Source organism: Vanellus vanellus, assembly GCF_965231255.1.
Source record: "Vanellus vanellus genome assembly, chromosome: 5".
Lineage (NCBI taxonomy): Eukaryota > Metazoa > Chordata > Aves > Charadriiformes > Charadriidae > Vanellus > Vanellus vanellus.
In genome coordinates, this window is record NC_138910.1 from 25,592,739 (window position 1) to 25,610,889 (window position 18,151).

The 18,151-nt window shown below is 38.6% G+C and overlaps 1 protein-coding gene across 1 annotated transcript in view; it reads right to left on the minus strand.

The window, feature by feature from the left end:
• The window catches only part of LNPK (lunapark, ER junction formation factor), a gene marked incomplete at its 5' end in the record, with an annotated part of 43,844 nt that extends 25,957 nt beyond the window's left edge, over positions 1 to 17,887 (minus strand). The window contains 5 exons of the mRNA XM_082483460.1: positions 3,235 to 3,275; positions 6,543 to 6,601; positions 9,994 to 10,181; positions 11,402 to 11,443; positions 17,558 to 17,887. Of these exons, the coding sequence (XP_082339586.1) occupies positions 3,235 to 3,275; positions 6,543 to 6,601; positions 9,994 to 10,181; positions 11,402 to 11,443; positions 17,558 to 17,887 (660 nt within the window). The remainder of the gene's footprint in view (positions 1 to 3,234; positions 3,276 to 6,542; positions 6,602 to 9,993; positions 10,182 to 11,401; positions 11,444 to 17,557) is intronic.
• Positions 17,888 to 18,151: the final 264 nt, after the last annotated feature.

An 18,151-nucleotide genomic window follows, 5' to 3' on the forward strand; every position in this document is an offset into this window, starting at 1 on the left:
AATACACGTCCTGTGCCCTTGCTTTAATACGCTTAACCTTCTGAACTTGCTCATCTATACACATTCAGGCTTAAGGGCTGACATCCTCATTAACTGAGGACTCTAAGGCCAAAATTACAGCAACACAATCACAAACAGTACCAGAGTATCCCTTACAATCAAGGAGGGGAAAAAAGGTTGTATCTTGAAATAGTGCCTTAATTATAGCTAATGAACTTAATCACTACCCTCAATCCATAAAGAAACACTCAACGTGTATTAAAGCATTCACTGGGAAAAACACAGTGCAGAGTCTCTGTTCTGGGGAAAATAAGCATTACATAAACTTTGAGTCAAAGTACAGGATAGACAATATTAATGGGCATTTCCAGATGAAGTATCCACATTTGTGTTTGTCAGGTATTTCACCCACATGAATATCCATGCGATTATAGCACCCAAGACCGAAGCCTTTTGAACAGAACTAAAGTTCTATTGAGCAGTTCGTTGCACAGCCACCGGGACATTATATCTAGCAGACGGGGAGCCTACTCCGTTACAGGTACCCGTCAGCATGTAAGTAATGCCATTAGGGAAAAGCTGGACCACATGCCTGTAAAATGCAAGTACTGTAACATTTTTCAAAAGGACAACTGTCTTCAATATAAGATTTCTCCAGCAATCGGGTAGTCAGGTAGCCGAGCTGCAATGAAGAGCAAAACCGCAGCCACTACAGCAGGCCGACAGTGCCTAGACAACAATTTGCATTACAAACAAACAGGAAATACATAATTTACTTATCCCAGATACTTTGAGGATCACAGTCTTAGTAACTAATCCTATTTGCAAACTCAGTAGCAAATCAGCATCCAACAGGGGAAGAAATCCTCTCCCTCCTCCCTTCCCATTATTTCACTTGGTAAAGGTTTTTGGTTTGTTTTACCAATAGTCCTAAAGAAGTTAATCCAAAACAAAACCAAATCTGATTATCATCAAAACCAAATTATTACAGAATGTCATTTTATGAGTGTTTTTATCTAAAATACCAAGTCTATTCTGTCTCATTACCTGCATCCACTTTCAGTTCATTTCAACATGCTAGGTTTCATGTACAATGATCTAATTTTAATGCTTAATTGAATACCTTCAAATGATGATGAAACTCCCGAGTCAATCTGAGTAAAAAATACCAACACTGCGCTGATTCAAGAGATTGCAGTAAGTCTTCTGTTTCTGGTTCCTTGCTAGGAACCAGACACACACAAGATCAGGAAGTATTCAGAGACTTTTTATTCCCCTCAGATTGAAAGATATCCGAGTTACAGGTTATTGGACTTCCCAGAACTCTCACTAATCCTATTTAGAAGTTTGTCTTTAATCATTAAAGCTTGACATTCATATATACTAATGGCAATTTATATTTCCAGGTTTAAACTCTCCATAGTTACACTGTAATTTCTATATTGTTCACAAAGCATTCATGCAGTTATTTAAACTACTGACCACTCTTCTACAATATGATTTTTTCCATATGCAAAATACATTTACATCTTGTTTCAGACTCAACTCCCAAAGTAAACACTCTCCCCCTTATAAACCAGCTTTTTCCTGACTAATCTTTTATTCAATGACTTTTCTCTAAAGTGCTTCTCACTAAAATTCAGCATTACTAATTCTTCTAGAATATATATTAAGATTTTCATGATTAAACAAAAATACACTTATTTAACTGAAATGAAGGCTTTACATTTAAGACTTCAAAAGCTGTTTTGTTCTCCATCGTACGTTTTCTGTTCCAAGAACTTTCCCTCCAAAGCTACTCAACAACTATGTAAATTGGAGAGATTAACTAATTTCAGTTAAGCAGTTTTCATAAAGTTAAATTAAACATGTAGTTATCATACTCATTTATTTTATTCTCAAAAAATGTAAGTTTCTCCAACCCCTTTTTATCACCTCTCCAACCAAAGGACACTTCCATTTAATAGATTCCTTAACATAAAGATTAGCAGATATAAATATTAGCAAATCCTCTTTACTAAAGGACAACGACATAATTAGGTTACAGGTTACCATTTTCACATTTACATTTTAAAAGCAATAATAAAAGAATGGAAGATCAGTGAAATATGCTTCCCTTGTAAAGGGGGAAAGGCCCAACTCTCACCTGGCTCCTTTTTGGTAGCTTTGTTGTGTGTTTTCTATTAATTTAGCTAACATGGCAAAATCCAGAAGGTATGAGATGAACACTTTGGAAAACTCATTAACAAAGCTTCATAACACAGCTTCTAGAGTTTTTTGGGGGGAAGAAGGGCTGGTTTTGTTGGGGGGTGGAGGGATGTTTGGGTTTTGGTTGGTTGGTGGTTTTTTTGTTTTGGTGGTGGTGGCTTTTAAGTTTTGCCTTGCAAGGCAGGAGATCCCAACAACAGAGAACTTCCTTATGGAATGATTAAGTAGAGAGGAAACAGCTTTCAGTGTTACACACTTCACAAAGACAGCAAGTTATCCAAGAGTCAGAATCTTTTCCCCATCCTAAATTTGTCCTACCGAGATCGAGTGTTGATCCAGTTGAAGCAAACACCTGGCATACATGTTTTATACTGTTAACTCATCCACACAGCTCACAAAATAGATGACCTCAAGACAACTGACAGGATTGATACATGACAAAATAGGGTTTTTTAAAGGAAAGAATGTAATGGAAGAAATATGTAGTACAAAAATTAGATGGAAGAGGATGGGAAATAAGTGGTGATGCATTTAAGATATAAATAATAATCTGTTACTTGATGAAAAAGTGAATCCAGACAAGATGGAAGTCCTTTTTGCTATTTATGAACAAGTAAGAGTAACTACTAAAGATACAGTGGCTATCTATGTTCTTAAATCAATGCAACCTCTAACACTTTTTATAATCCTAAAGTAAAAGAAGTAGTCAGCAATAAGTAGTTTAAAGCATACATTTTCATTTTCTGACAAAATGGAATCACTTTATATAGATCTAGCAACACTAAAACAGTAGGTTTAAGTTAAACTACAAGAAGACAATGTTTTCTTGTATGCAAGCAGTCCTTTGTAATTTGGGGGTAAGCAAAACCTTGTATGGTACTAGAAAATGTATAAAAACAGAGGAATGGTAAGAGTTTCACCTCTCTCTCTCCTCTTGATCTACATATTACAATCAAACTCAATTGTAGAGATGTAAAAACACTTTAGTGGACCATAACAATTAGCTTTTCTTGAAGCTTTACTTACTATTTTTTTCTTTTGAGATTTTAAATCTTCCAGCGCATCATCTAAAAGAAGGACATAACACATTAGTTTTCAAATATAAATAAGAGATAATTTCAGCACGCTTTAAACATTGACTTTGCCTGGTAAGATCAAGAAAAATTACATACTGACCACTACCAACCCTACAACACTACTAAACTTTGCATAAAATAAAGTTTTAATGTGAAAATAAATCATTTTAGATCCTGAAACTGCTTATAAATTATAGCCCACTGTTATCACTTTACAATTATAACTATTAAAAAGTTTTATGTACCATTTCCTCATTAAGCAAACCAATTCTAGCCAGTGCCCTGCTTTGACCTACATTAAAACCAGTACAACAATGGACCAAATACACTTAATCTCATGAGTCAAACTACAGAAAAAAGCTTGAGGTCTAAGTATTAATATATCTATTTGAGTACCAGATTTACTGGCTTCAGTATTTCATGTAAGCCTCTTAACACATGCTAGTTTCAAATGCCAGGTCAATTCTGGGCTTCAAATCTCAATCTCTTCCACCCTTTCAACGGTCTGAGGCTACAGCAAAACTCCCAGTTTTGTAAGAAAAGCTACCAAAAGGTCATTTACTACTAAATGTTAAGAGACTCTGTTGCAACTGGTAGGCACAGCACCTAACCTCTCTAAAAGGAAGGGAAAGAAAGGTCAAACACATGGGGTTTTCCTTTAAGTCAATGCTTGCAGCTTAGCACTCATGCAAAACACTGTAAGAAACCATCACCTAATATAGAAGATATTCTCTCGATAAATCAATTTGCTACTACCTGCTTCACAGCAAGAAGAGTTTAACAAAAAACTTTACAACTTTTTCCCCCTTTTCATCTCCACTGGGCACCAGCAGTTCACTGCCTGTAAGATATAGCTATTTTTACCCATTTTTCAGTTTTCAAAAAAAAAAAAAAAAAAAAGAAAAAGCTTCATAGAACTACAAGAAACAAAAAAAAACACCACCAAACTAAATATATATAAATAAAGATACAAAATATATGTAAGTATGCTACACACACTTTTTAAAGTTACTTCAGGAGCACTACTGTTACTTGAAATTAAGAGAACATATATAATTACTTGAACTTTTACAGAATGCAGGAACCCATTTTGATAGAATAAACCACTTTATTAAATGTACAAAATACTAAAACTGGGCATGTACATATTTGAAAGTTTATGCAATGAAAGGGTAACTACAGCAATCCCTTGTTAGTTAAGACAAATAGGACATGGAACAGGACCATATTTAGTACTGGGCTGGACCACAATTGTGCATCTACAAATTAATAAGGTACTTCCCTCCACAAAATTTTACATTAATATTAGAACACAGCCTCTCACGTAGCCCCACACAGATTAACATCTTGACATGCACTGCAGTGCAGCATGGTACCATGCAGACAAACAAATGGCACAATACGGTCAGCTGTTAAGTAACTTAAGAAACAGAAGCTACTTTTGGGACAGAAATGCCTAGAACATCTTCAAGCATAGCCTCCCACAAAGCAATGCAATCAGTTTAAAGTGTGGGAGTTTGTTTCTGATGACTTTACCTCCTGTGTTCAACAAGAACCTCATGAAACACCTGCCCCTTCAAACATGGCCAAATGGCAATTACTGCAAAGTACTCTCAAGAAACCAATATATCTCATCTTAATTAAACCTACAGGAAAAAAAAAAAAGCAAACAACAAAAAAAAAAGAATTCATAGTAGAGAAGTCAATACCTGCAACATACCTCATTTGTTTTCCCCACACTTCGGGACAGATCAGCCTAAATCTTCCTCAACTGCTGTTTGCCTGATCAGTCTTAAAAACTGAAATTCCATAATCTCTCTGCATCACCCTTCCCAGTGTTTCACTAGAAATTGTCCTCATTCAGAGCATGGTTCCCAAAACTGCTGTGTGCTGGTTATCCAGCATAGAGCTTTATAGTACTAAATAATCATCTCCAATAACTCACTGTGTTATATTAACTTATCGCAGAACAAAAGGCCAGCTTTGAATTACTCAGTTGCCAGTTTGCTCTCTCAGCTATGTTTTCTCCTGCTTTACTGCTGTAACTCTTGCACTGCACATTTGTTCTCTTTTCCAAATAAAGGACTTGTATCTTTGAGGTAAAACGCTTCAATTTTACCCAATCTCTTGAACAATGCAGAAATAATTCCTTCTGGCATGTTCTAACATCTACTAAAACCCTTTATACACAGGTTCAACAAAAGCACTGGACTTGCTTGTATGCTAAAAACAGCAATAAAGACGTTTAAGCAAACTAGAAAAACATACATACATTTTTTCCTTATCCAGCCATGAAATGCAAATATATATTCGCCTTAGAAATGAATCACAGTGCACCACTGAATATATGGACAATTTTATTTCTACATAAAAATGTATGTCCTATGCTTGCACATCAAATGCAAACATTAAGTTTAAGAAAAATTCCAAAAGTGATGTTTAACTCGTAAGCTGTCACAAATTAAATACATCACGTTGTTCTGCAAGTCATAAAACACAGTGCAACATTGAGGTTTTCCTGTATTATTGCTCACATCACCATGAGATATTGTTACAGGCTGGACTGCTTTCAAAGAAAGTCTTAAATGAATTCTAACTACTGCAGACAAGTGCCACAGATGCAGTTTTTAAATTTTGCATTAGAATGAATCTGCATGTTCTTTAACAATTTTTATATGTATTTGAACACCTGCATTACTGGTTGGTTTGGTTTTTTTGTTGTTACATGACTCCCAATTTTCCTTAGCTCTCAAAACAGCACAAAAACACCTGCTTATCCCTTTTTGCACTCCAGAAAACATAAGCATGCTTTTGAGAGCTTAGGAGAGAAAAGCTATCTTCAGAAATAAATTAAACACGTCTGCTATAAATCTCTTATACATAAAGATAACAGATTACGACTGCTGGAATACTTGCAAGATGCGAGTATTAAGGGAACTACTACTACTGTTTTTACTTCCTTTCCCTCACACCTACTTCTGCACTACATTTTACTCCATGACACTTTGAAGCATGCAAAGATGGGAGAAAGTTACCACAATTTCGTATGTGAAGTGAAAGATTAAGCAGTTTGTTTCCTGTTCTTTCAAGAACTGTGTGGTAGAAACAGTTTAGCTAATGTTACCCATTTCAGCATCAAACCAAAAGGCTGCTCCTCTTTTCCTGGAAGGCAAATTACCCAAAATATCTACATTTTTATAGCAAGCATCATTCCCAACTAGTTCCATATTCTAAAAAAAAGACAGAAAAAATACTTACTATTCCTTTCTGTCCTTTTGGAAAAGAAAAAAATGAGCAGTGTTCTTATACACCAGATTCTTTAAAACAGAAAGAAGAATTACAGTAATTAAAATATATTACAGTAACCATTTCTGAAGTCATTTAGCAAACAGGATAGCTAATGCAGAAGACTTACCAGATGAGATTTAACTTTGCAAATACAAAGAACAGAGATCTTCAAACAATATTTAAACAGAAAACTAAAAATTAAATTAGTATCTTATCAACAAGACATCAACATTGATCTAAATAAAACCCTCCTGTCTATTAATATTTAACTGAGTATTACCATAGGTAGAAATACTAAGGAAGCAGCAGCAATTATCATCATCGCTTGCTAAAACGTTCAGTGGGAACTTTTTAAAGTCAAGGTACGTGTAGCTAGCTGAAAGTGACTTTGTCATCACTTCTGATTTGATAGATTTATGATGCATGTTATCCAGAAAACCAAGCTTACCAGCTAAGGCCCAAAATTAAGACCTGGGGCATTTGTGGGAAGAATCCAATACCAATGAAAACCATGAGATACAGCTATTGCACAAATGCTCTCCCAAGCAGAGCTAACTGACCTGACTCCTGGCAATTTTACAGAGCTCTGAATCCACTCAGTTTCTGTAGGGTTTCAGCTGACTTAGCTCAAACAATGAAGCAGTTTATCTGTTCTCAAGATAAAGTTAAACTGATCTATGATTATTTTACATTTGAAAGGTCTCTCTGCAATCAGCAGGACTTCATTTGTTTTAGAGCTTAGAATTGCTTATAATTATTAAGTTGACACTTTTCCTGGCAAGCTATTCAGCCTAAGCCAAATGGCAAATCTCATACCTCAAGCCCTTCCAAACATCTTATCCAAAACCCTCCTAGCGCCGAGAACTATATAATAAAGCCTAAAGTGGCAATGTTTCATTTGAGGGGAAAGAAAAAGAAAAAAATGTGAAAGGCTAGAAAGGTTCTCTGAATAACAGCTAGAGTACAAAAGCAGACAAAAGGCTGTAAGATGTCAAACAATTTTGACTTAATTCATAGGAACATCTTTTGCATTTATATGATGGCTGTCCAGTTCAAAATGCTTTCAAGTATTAACAACACAACCTAAGTTAGGTAAGTCAGACAAGACAACCGGAATGCAACAGTAACCTATCCAAGGTCAGAGAAACAGGGAATGAAGTTTAACTCTATTCCATGTTCAAAGGCGTGTTGTAATAGCTACTCTAAGAATATGGACAGCTTTGCCTGCTTACACAATACAAGGATCAAAAGAAATATACGTTTTACAGGATTTGAATTGCCTTAAAGACTATGTTACATAGGCAAAAACATTATTTCCTTTTTACTGTAGGCTTAATAAAAAGAGTCTTCTATCTAAAGCTGTATTCTACGCTAATAGATATATGGTAGGACTTCATCAAATCAACATTTCCTCTTTAAGAGCTTTGAGGTGAAAGTTTAATAGTAGACCATTTCGGACCAATGTTACAAAATAACAACAAATTACTCCGAAAATCAGAACACAAGGTGAAACAGAATCTAATCCAAATGAAAATCATTTCAAGAGCAGCATCCTTCTAACATGCTAATATATTTATTCAACTTTTCAGATATTTCAATATACTTTTAAAATTAATGATGCTATGTATTCCTATAACCTAACTCACTCTACCAGCATCAGTAACTTGCTGAGACCCTGAGGGAATGACCTAAGGCATAAATAAGTTGGTGACTGACTGCATGCTGGAAAAGGCAGACATATTCCAGTTTGATTAGGGCTGAAAAATCTCTAGAGCCATTACTGGGTGGCACCAGGCATACAGCATGGAGTCACCTCTTGACCGAGAATGAAGACAAGCTGGCAGTTGCTTGCCATTCATATCTGCCAAAAAAAGCTGATGGGGAATAGCTTAAGAGAAAAATCAGATAAACACTTGCAAGTCATAAAAGAACAACAGTCTAATTCTAAACATTAGTAAGCCGATACCCAATTCAAAATTTTATAGAAACCTGCCATTAAAAAAAAAAAATCCCAGGTGTCAGAGGACAAAAACTAGAGAATAAAAATCCAACGTGAAAATTCACACCACAGCGCTAGAAACCATCACCGTCACATAATAAGAGTTTTCATTTCTACACTAATCCTAAAATATCCAAGTGAAGGGAAGCTGGCAATACTTCTTCTAACCAGCCTTCTCTGTTAGCATGAGCAAGCCTCACATGCTAACAAAGACTTTCAAATCCCTGTCCTTAAGAACAAAATCAATTCATATTTCTGCCAAAGATTAATTTGAGCTTTAATTTCTATATTAATCCCTCCCAGTCCAGCTATTGCTACCCATGTATCTTCTCAACAGGATTCCATAACAGCAGCATTTTAGTACGTCATACTGTGTTATACATAATGTACAAAAAGCACCTTCAAGTATTTTTTTGGCATATCACATTATGCTGACCCACACTAATCAAACTTGCAAAGCCTTAAATATTTACATTTGACCTTGCCTTTCAAGTCCAAAGCTAGGGCACTGACAAGTTCATGTTTTCATACAAAGATGCTGTACGAATATGAACAGTATTTATGATCTTCATTTCAGGCAATAAGTAAATGCAACGTGCTCCTCATCAGTAGGAAAGACTGTCAGTAGGCTGCTTCTCCTCCTTGATGGTCTGGGGGAAGGGGAGGCAGGGAAGCCACTGTTCAGTGAGGTGAGGGCACGTTTTGTTATTTTCATAAAAGTAGCTTTCTTAGAAATAAAAAGCCACTTGTGAGGATGTGCAGCCCATCAGCTCAGTGGAACAAAAAAGCAGACAATACTTTCGCCTAATCTCATTCAACGATGTTAGGATATTTTCTGATTGAAGAAACCAGTCAATGATTTTCCAGAAAAAACAGCTAATTACATAAAACTAGCCCTCAACATATTTAGGCTGATGACCTTTCAAGTCAGTTCTGTGTTAACAGTCACCTAATATGTAAAAGTAAGTTTCGCCATTCATTCTTTTATTTTTTTCCCAATTCTATACACTGCATTTTACATACAGGTGACATACCTTAGGTCACTTTGATACAGTAGTGTTACTTTTCCAAATAGCAGTAGAAATAAAGCCCCAGATAGTATTCTTCTACTTATATTACACCACCTTGCAGGTGTTTAGATACAGTCTCTGCCTAGCTCTAGTATAATTTTGATAAACCAAGTAACTTTAGATGCTAACATCTTTTGATAGCAAGACTTAGTTCTACACTAAACCCAGACCCATGAGAGACATTTCCCTCAAAGAAAGTGTCTGCCTAACTACTTGGCTTTGTTTTAAAAGAGAAAATTCAGCAAGTTATGACAACTCAAGGATTGTCAAAAGCAAACCCAAACCCCTGCTGAGGTGTATTTTCATCTTTTATCAAAGGGACAGCAGTTAAAAAAAAGGTGTATTTACTTACATCAATGGAAATGCAAAAAACGGAAGTGTCATAATCAACCTTGCTGTCCAGTCATCAGGAAGACACCACAAATACACAATTAAGCAGGTGAAAAGGTAAAGGAGTGAAGAGTACAGAAGCAGCCTTCCAACCCATAGTTTCTGTAGCCTCTGATTTTTTTCTCTAAATTCTTCTAATGTCTGTATTTCCTGTAAACAAACAGGGTTCAACCTTATTAGTGAAATTAGTTGGTGGTTTTACTAAGCTGCCTTTAAGTGTTTGCTAAAATTAGCCATATCAATTTGATACTTGATTAGAAAAGTCAAGCAGCTTTTTGATAAATGACAATATTTGCCCAATGATAACTTTCATAGCATAAATACATAACACTATTAAGGTTATGATATGGGCCACTTACACTCTATTAGCAGTAACACATTGCTATTGGGAAGAAATATTACAAATCAGCACTTTTTCCTATTTGTAATGTGTTAGCATATTTGGGACAAGTAGAAAATGCTAATATTTTATGAACAGCAGTCTTTAAGATCACATAAATCGCTACCAACCATATTTTGCATCCCAAAACTTTCATCAGGCACCTGTAGAATTTCAAATGCTTCTAATACTTTCCTACTAACATGTGAATTGTTGGAGACGTTTCAGCAATTTACCATGTTTTCATTTCAGTATTTTCCTCACATTAGAGTAAAATCCTGAACATCCAAATGATGCTTTTGGCATATTAATAAGTGATCAAGCAATGCTGTACTATGTTACCATTTTGACTGCATTTCAAGTGACAACAGGCGTACTCACGCTTTCATTAAAAGTAAAACAAAAAATATCAACAGCATATTTCAAAACAGTTAATTTCCCCATAGAGTACAGACATCTGTCACAAATCCCGGCTAAAAGAAAAATCAAAATTGATTACTGAACCATCTATTCAGTTATTCTGCCTCGGACCTTACTTACAACCACTACAGCTACTGTTCTTACACTTAAAACCATACATTGAACCATTTCTAACAAGTCTGATGAATGGAACTTTGCATTAGCGACATTTTCCATTACATGGGAGTTTAACCATTAGTTACAATTAAATTGTGTAATCAAGCCAACTTCACATTTATGTCCATTTCAGACTCTCTAAATAAATATTTAAACTGTAGTTTCTCACTATCTATTATGCGGTATGTTTTTTTCTAAATGACTAATTGTAAGGCGAAAAAAGGTGGCAGTCCATCTGAACTCGGAGTCTCTGGTACATCCAACTGGAATAATTATCAAAATAACTTAAAATTTCATGACAGTATTTTACCTAATGTAAAAGAAATACATGGCCAGCAAAAAGGATGCATATTTCTAAACAAAACAAAAAAAAAAAAACCACACACAAACAAAACATCAAAAAGCAAATACATACCTTATCAATTTTTTCTAATACTTCTACAGTGGAAGGCTTTGCCTGCTTATAAAGGAAAGAACAAAGATGTTAAACTCACTAAAAAAAAGACAATATTTTGAGGATTACTGTACATTAATAATTTTCTAACAAAAAGACTTATTCATATGCCTTCTATGACAAAGTAACCTGCCTGGTTGATGAGGGGTGAGCGGTGGACATTGTCTACCTGGATTTCTCCAAGGCTTTCGAGACGGTTAACCACAGCCTACCCCTAGAGAAACTGATGCATTATGGTCCAGACAAGTGGTCTGTGTGGTGGGCAGGAACTGGCTGACAAGTACACACCCAGAGGGTGGGGTAAATAGCTCCTTCTCAAACTGGCAACCTGTAACAAGTGGGGTCCCCCAGGGATTGATATTGGGCCCAACGCTGTTTAATATCTTCATAAGTGCTCTGGATGATGGGATCAAGTGTACCCTGATGAAGCTTGCTGATGACACCGAACTGAGTAGGGAAGTTGATACTTCAGGAGGGAGAGCCACCCGGCAGGAAGACCTGAATAGGCTGGAAGAGTGGGCTAACAAGAACCTTATGAAGTTCAACAAGGACAAGTGTCAGGTCTTGCACCTGGGAAAACATAATCCAGGAGTGCAGCACAAACTGGGATCTATCCAGCTGGAGAGCAGCTCCATGGAAAGGGACCTGGGGGTCCTGGTGGACAACAAGCTCAATATGAGCAAATAGTGAGCTGCAGCAGCTAAGAAAGCCAATGGGATGCTGGGTTGCATCAACAAGGGCATCACAAGCAGAGATAGAGAAGTCATTATCCCTCTCTACTCAGCACTTGTCAGGCCACACCTGGAATACTGTGTTCAGTTTTGGTCCCTGTAATACAAAAAAAAGACATGAACAGGCTGAAGAGGGTCCAGAGAAGGGCCACTGAGATGATCAAAGGACAGGGAAGGCTGCCATATGAGGAAAGGCTGAGAGAATTGCTTTTGTTCAGCCTTGAGAAAAGACGGCGTAGGGGAGACCTTATGACCGTGTTCCAGTATTTAAAGGGTAGCTACAAAGAAGATAGGGACTCCCTTTTTACAAGGGGTCACATGGAAAAGACAAGGTGTACTGGGTACAAGTTACTCCTGTGGAGATTCCAATTGGACACAAGAGGAAAATTTTTCACAATGAGAACAATCAGCCGTTAGAATAATTTCCCCAGGGAAGTGGTGGATTCCCCAATATTGGACACTTAAGATTCAGCTGGACAGGGTGCTGGGCCATCTTGTCTAGATCACGCTTTTGCCAAGACAGGTTGAACCAGATGATCTTTGAGGTCCCTTCCAACCTGGTATTCTGTGATAATAGGTTAATATATTATCTATTTTACATAAAGGTAAGAAGTTTTCCTACCTTAACAGTAACAAATAGAAAGCACTATAATGAATCACTATTTTACAGCTGGTATTACCATTAACTGAAGGCTCCTCTCCTACACCACAAAAGATAAAAAACCTATAAAGCATGTACACCAATAATAGATGTGTGGGTGGGAAGTAAAACAAGGAATAAGTGGAGGAAATAGGCAAAACAAAGAATATATACAGGAAGCCCTAACCTGAAAACTTAAGTGTTTTATTACTATTCATTCCACACAAAGGCAAATGCTCTACATAAATTATAAACAACTGCAAATAAGTGTTTTCATCTCCAGTAAAATTCCCCTTAGCAGCAACATGGAATCCACCTTCTAGGAGTCTTTCCTAATTTTTGAGAAGTATAAAGCCACTATCTTCCCCCACCCTTCAGGCCACAAATTCAAAAACTATAGCCCACACTGCAGCACCATGAAAGAGAGTTTTCTTCTGTTATACAAAACTGACATTTCAGCTAAACTTTTGCCTTCAAAAGAGTTCTGTATGGGAGGGTCTGAAATCAACTGATAATATGCAAAGGCAAACCTACACTGGAACAACTCACACCTGCCAGGAGAGTAGTCAAAAACCTCACACCTCTTCCTCATGAACTCAGTATACCATTCAGCAGCGTAAAAGCCAATGAAAACAGTTAGGAGGAAAGATTTGCATAGGTGTAAGTAGCTACCAAAACATTTGTTAGAACAGACCATAGAATGATATTCCGAATGTATTCATTTTGACCTAAAATGACCACCGATCTTTCAAGTCACAGATGCTGCTGTATCTATCCCGATGAAGCACTACAGAACTATTTAGATATATGGAAAGAGTTAAAAGTGCATTTTTATAAGTTAACCAAACCACTGCGAGGCCTGGTACTACAAAGGAAGTAAAGGACAGGTGAAGAGTTTCACAGTTCAGGAATTTGTTAGAGAGTAAATACTATGGTCATTATGTCTCACTACTGGACTTAAGTGGCATATTAACAGGAAAAGTTTAACACTAACATTCAACCAGCATTAACAGTCAACCAAAAGGCATTAAGAAACACGTCCTGCATACTCCCATTTTCTAGACTAAAGATGATTATATTGTTACACAATTTTACTTACCCTCCATCTTGAAATTAATCCACCCATCTTCTACTTTGGGCAAACGTTGGCAGAGCTATCAATCTTCTACAAGAATTCACAGCTAGAAGTGAAGCATTAAGCACTTAAGAACAATCTAACAGCATAGTCCAAGATTCACAAATTTATTCCAATATCTAAAGGAATCAAAATATCACATGAAGTCATTGCCTAATTATCTATCTATATGTTACTTTAAAATCCAGTCTTCCGTTTCATAGACCATCTTGTAAGTCAGTTGATCAGCCCTGACGTGGCCAAACTTATTTTTACTTTGGAAATATTTAACCAGAGGGGAGTCCTCAAAAATAGAGGCACAAAAAACTGTTTTAAAAGCCACCAAAACCCTTCAGAAAAAAAAACAATTTTAAAAACTTACTACTAAGTGGGATTATTTAAGAAACTGATTTCCAGTTATTTCCTCTGCTGCTCATAAACATAACTCTCAATGTTCCTTTTCAGCTGTTACTCCAGGTGTCCAGCATTAATATCCTACTGTTTGTGAGAAAGTTCACATCCAATAAATCTACTTCCTTTTCAAGCTCTCGTCAACAAGAAGGTATCGGATAGCACTATTGTTCTTCCTTTTATGATCGGTTTTAGGTTCAAATTATCAGTTTCAAAGAGATTTCACTTGCTCTAGGAAAGCAAAGGTAGGTGTTCCCTGCACACAACACACAATGCAGTCACCGGCACATCAAGTGGCCCTAAACCAATTCTAAAGGTGCAAAAGTAGCTCACCCTACACAAACCTGGAACCCATGAAGAGCACTCATTTGATGATCTGGGTCTAGGTTTCTGATACAAAAGCATAGCAACTTTCCATCAGCAGGTAGTTGGAATCAACTGACTTTGAACATCAGGACGGCAGAATTTCTCTCCAGACACTTAAATTACAAGTTTTCACTCAGCAAATGAAAAAGTGATGAGGTCATAGCAACCCCAATAGTAAACTAATGCTCAATCCCAACTAAGGCTGAAACCCTTTTAACTCCAGAATGAAATAGTAAGACTTATTAAAACAAAGCTGACCCAGTTAGGCAGAAATTAATAATCACTTCTGCCTAAGTGATAATATCTTGCTTATTAAGTTACCATTGGCCAAAAATTGAAAGATAAAAAAACTTAACCTCAATTCAAATTGGTTCCCAAATTGTCTGAGACTGTCAGAACAAATCAATATAGGATACACATTCCTCAGTAGCACAAACACTACTGTATGGTAACCTCTTCACCCTTTCAGAAAGCCAAGGACTTCAGAATCCAGAACTATAGGCCCTATGATTTCAAAAACCAATCCTTAAAGATAAGGAAATCTATACTCAAATTGCCACCAAAATGATGCCAGAACTGGTGGACAAATTAGCTCCACTGCTGCCAAATTACTAGCACAAAGGTGTGAGCTACACAAAAAGCACAATTATCCCTTGGACTCTGGAGTAAATTCTCAAAATAATCAGAACTACAGCAACTTCAGGAAAACCGCAGCAGTATTTTTATTTTTCAAACACCCAATATTACTGTTCTCTACTATTTTATACAACTCTCACTTTGCAGTTATTTGTCATGCAAAAACTCGCCTGTACCACTGTAGATCTGAGCAGACACTTTCTTTGCAAATGTTTCTATAGAGACAGATAGTATCTTTATTGCAAAGCAATATGAAAGTTATGTCAAATAGTTTGTAAACTTCGCACAAATCTAGTTTACTTCCCTAGCATTGCCACTGCTGTTAGGAGTAACAGTAGCTCTCAGTTATGGACATGCAGAGACACAGAGATGCTCGTGTGGCCTTTTTGTGTGCCGTTTTCCTTCAGGCCATAGTTTGAGAACCTCTGCAGTAGAAGCGTTAGAGGATCTTTTGGGCGTAGGTTATCTATAAGCCATTGGTGACACCGACCTTTGTCAATAACACATTCACAGTGCTACCGCTACATATGTTTTTCAAAATACCTGGCAAATACCTGGAAGGGAAACAGGTTTGACAAGTGTCACCATGCGCATAATTTTACATAAACTATGATGCTGACAGGCTTTACGTATGCTGCTGGGCAAGTCAGTAATACCACCAAAACCCTTTCCCAGAGAGGTATTAAGGGATTAGGGCCACTAGATTCACATTCACAGTTTAGTCACTGAATCCTCAGTTAGGAGATGAAGAATGTTCTATGGTTTCTATGGAGTGCATCAGATGTTTTCCTTCCCTGCCTTCTCTTCTTTTTGACCTGACAACACAAACTGTCTTCAACTGCTTCAAACTCTCCCCATTTCTCCTCACCTGCCACTCCACATACCTACCACTAATATCTCACTGTTCGTGGCAAGAGTCCTCCTTCCTTCTCATGCTCTAACCATCAAACTATTGCACAGCACTTTTTCCTTCTGAAGACTGCATTTTTTTAGCACAGAGCAGTCCCTTCCACTCACTGAGCACTGCTGCAATTGGACTTATTTCCACAAATATTAACACCGATTTAATATACAAGTAAGATAACTGCAACATTTGCTAGCCCTAGGGGTTAAAAACCATTTAAAGTAGAAGCTTATGAGAACACTATTACCAACTTTATTACCCGACTCTCAAAAAAATATGAATTTCCTGATAGCATCTCCTCCATCCCCAAAAATATGCAATTTAATTAGTAAAAAAGCAAAGCAGGAGTGCCACAGTAAGAGTACCAGAGCAGAAAAAGTTTCTCCTTTGAAAGTCCCGAATCATACACAATTACAGAAGTCATCCACCAACCTATTCATACAGATGGAAAAAATAGTTTGATGATCTCATTGTACTTTTATCAAGTCAGTCTCAAATTTCTTCAAGCTTGTTGACGTTTTAAGATTAAAAGCTCTCAGAAAAAAAAAAAAATCTAAGTCTCCAAAATGAATTTTAATAACCGCCATGCTGAAATTCAAGACTGAATAACATCAAGTCAAGTCATATTGAAAGAAAGAAGGAAGTTAGAAACTTGAAATCAATGCTTTGTGTACGGACATATAGACCTTTCCCCTGAAGGAAGAGGGAATGCTCTTTAAATTAGGTATTTTGTAAACACAGTGACTTCATTTTATGAAAATATTTTATTTACCATTACAAAGCACACGAGTTCTACCTTTCAAAATGCATCTCCAGTTTTGCTCACTAAGTTTCCAGCCAAAATTCATATTCTCCCACAATTTACTGACCTCAGAAACTTCCACAGGGACCGTAAGAAGTTTCTCCAGCTGTGAACGCGGTGGACAAGGAAACAAACAGGACAAAACCAGCAGCATCACCCATCACCTACAGCGAGCCTGTCCTAGCACCCTTCAGTTAACCCAGGACAGTGAATTTTGTTCATTTTAAGTTTCACTTCCAGCCGTTTCTGCTTGGAAGCATCCTATGGAGGTCCTACGCTTTGTAAAGCCTTAATTAAAAAGCCAAATTAGCTCCCACGCAGTGACTCCGGCGCGACGGGGCAAGGAGGGGGGCGGGTCAGGCGCTTTTTTTGAAGCGCAGCCTTATTTTGAAGCCTGCGAGCGCGGCCGCCAGCGGCCCGGGGAGCGAGCCCGAGGGCCGGCGGGCAGGGAGGACGGCGGCAGAGGTCAGCCCCGGCTGCCGGTGCCTGCCTTTCCGTCCGGGGAAACCCCACGGCTCCGCCGCCCCCCTGCTCCCGGGCGAGTGGGGAAGGCGCCAGCCGCCCCCTCCCCGCACCCCTCCGGCTTCCTCTTCCGAGGCTGCGCCCCGGCCCGCCGCCGCCGCCGCGCTCCCCAACAGCCGCCCGGCTGCCGGCGGCGAGGCGGGGGAGGGCGGGGGCACCGGCCGCCCAGCCCTCCTCCGCTTCGGCCCCCGGGCGCCCCTCTCCCGCCGCCCCGCCCACAGCGGAGCCAGTCCTTACCGCGGAGTCACTCGGGGCCGGACCGGGCCGGACCGGGCCGCTCCTCCCCACCAGCACGTACCTGCCGCGGGCCGGGCCGCGCATCCCGCCGCCGCCACCGCCCGCCGAAGGAGGGGCACGGTTACCGAGGCGGCACTCCCATCAGGCCCCGCGCGGCCTCGGCAGCCAATCAGCGGGCTGGCTGCCGCGGGGCGCGCTGGAACGGGGGAGGGGCAGGGCCGTTGTGTGAGGCGGCGGGCGGCGGTCGTAGTGCTTCCTCGGAGGCCGGCGCGCCCGAGCGGTGGTACGGTTCCCCGGCGTACCGTGCCCAGCCCAGCCAAGTCGAAGTGGGCGAGTGACGAGTGTCGG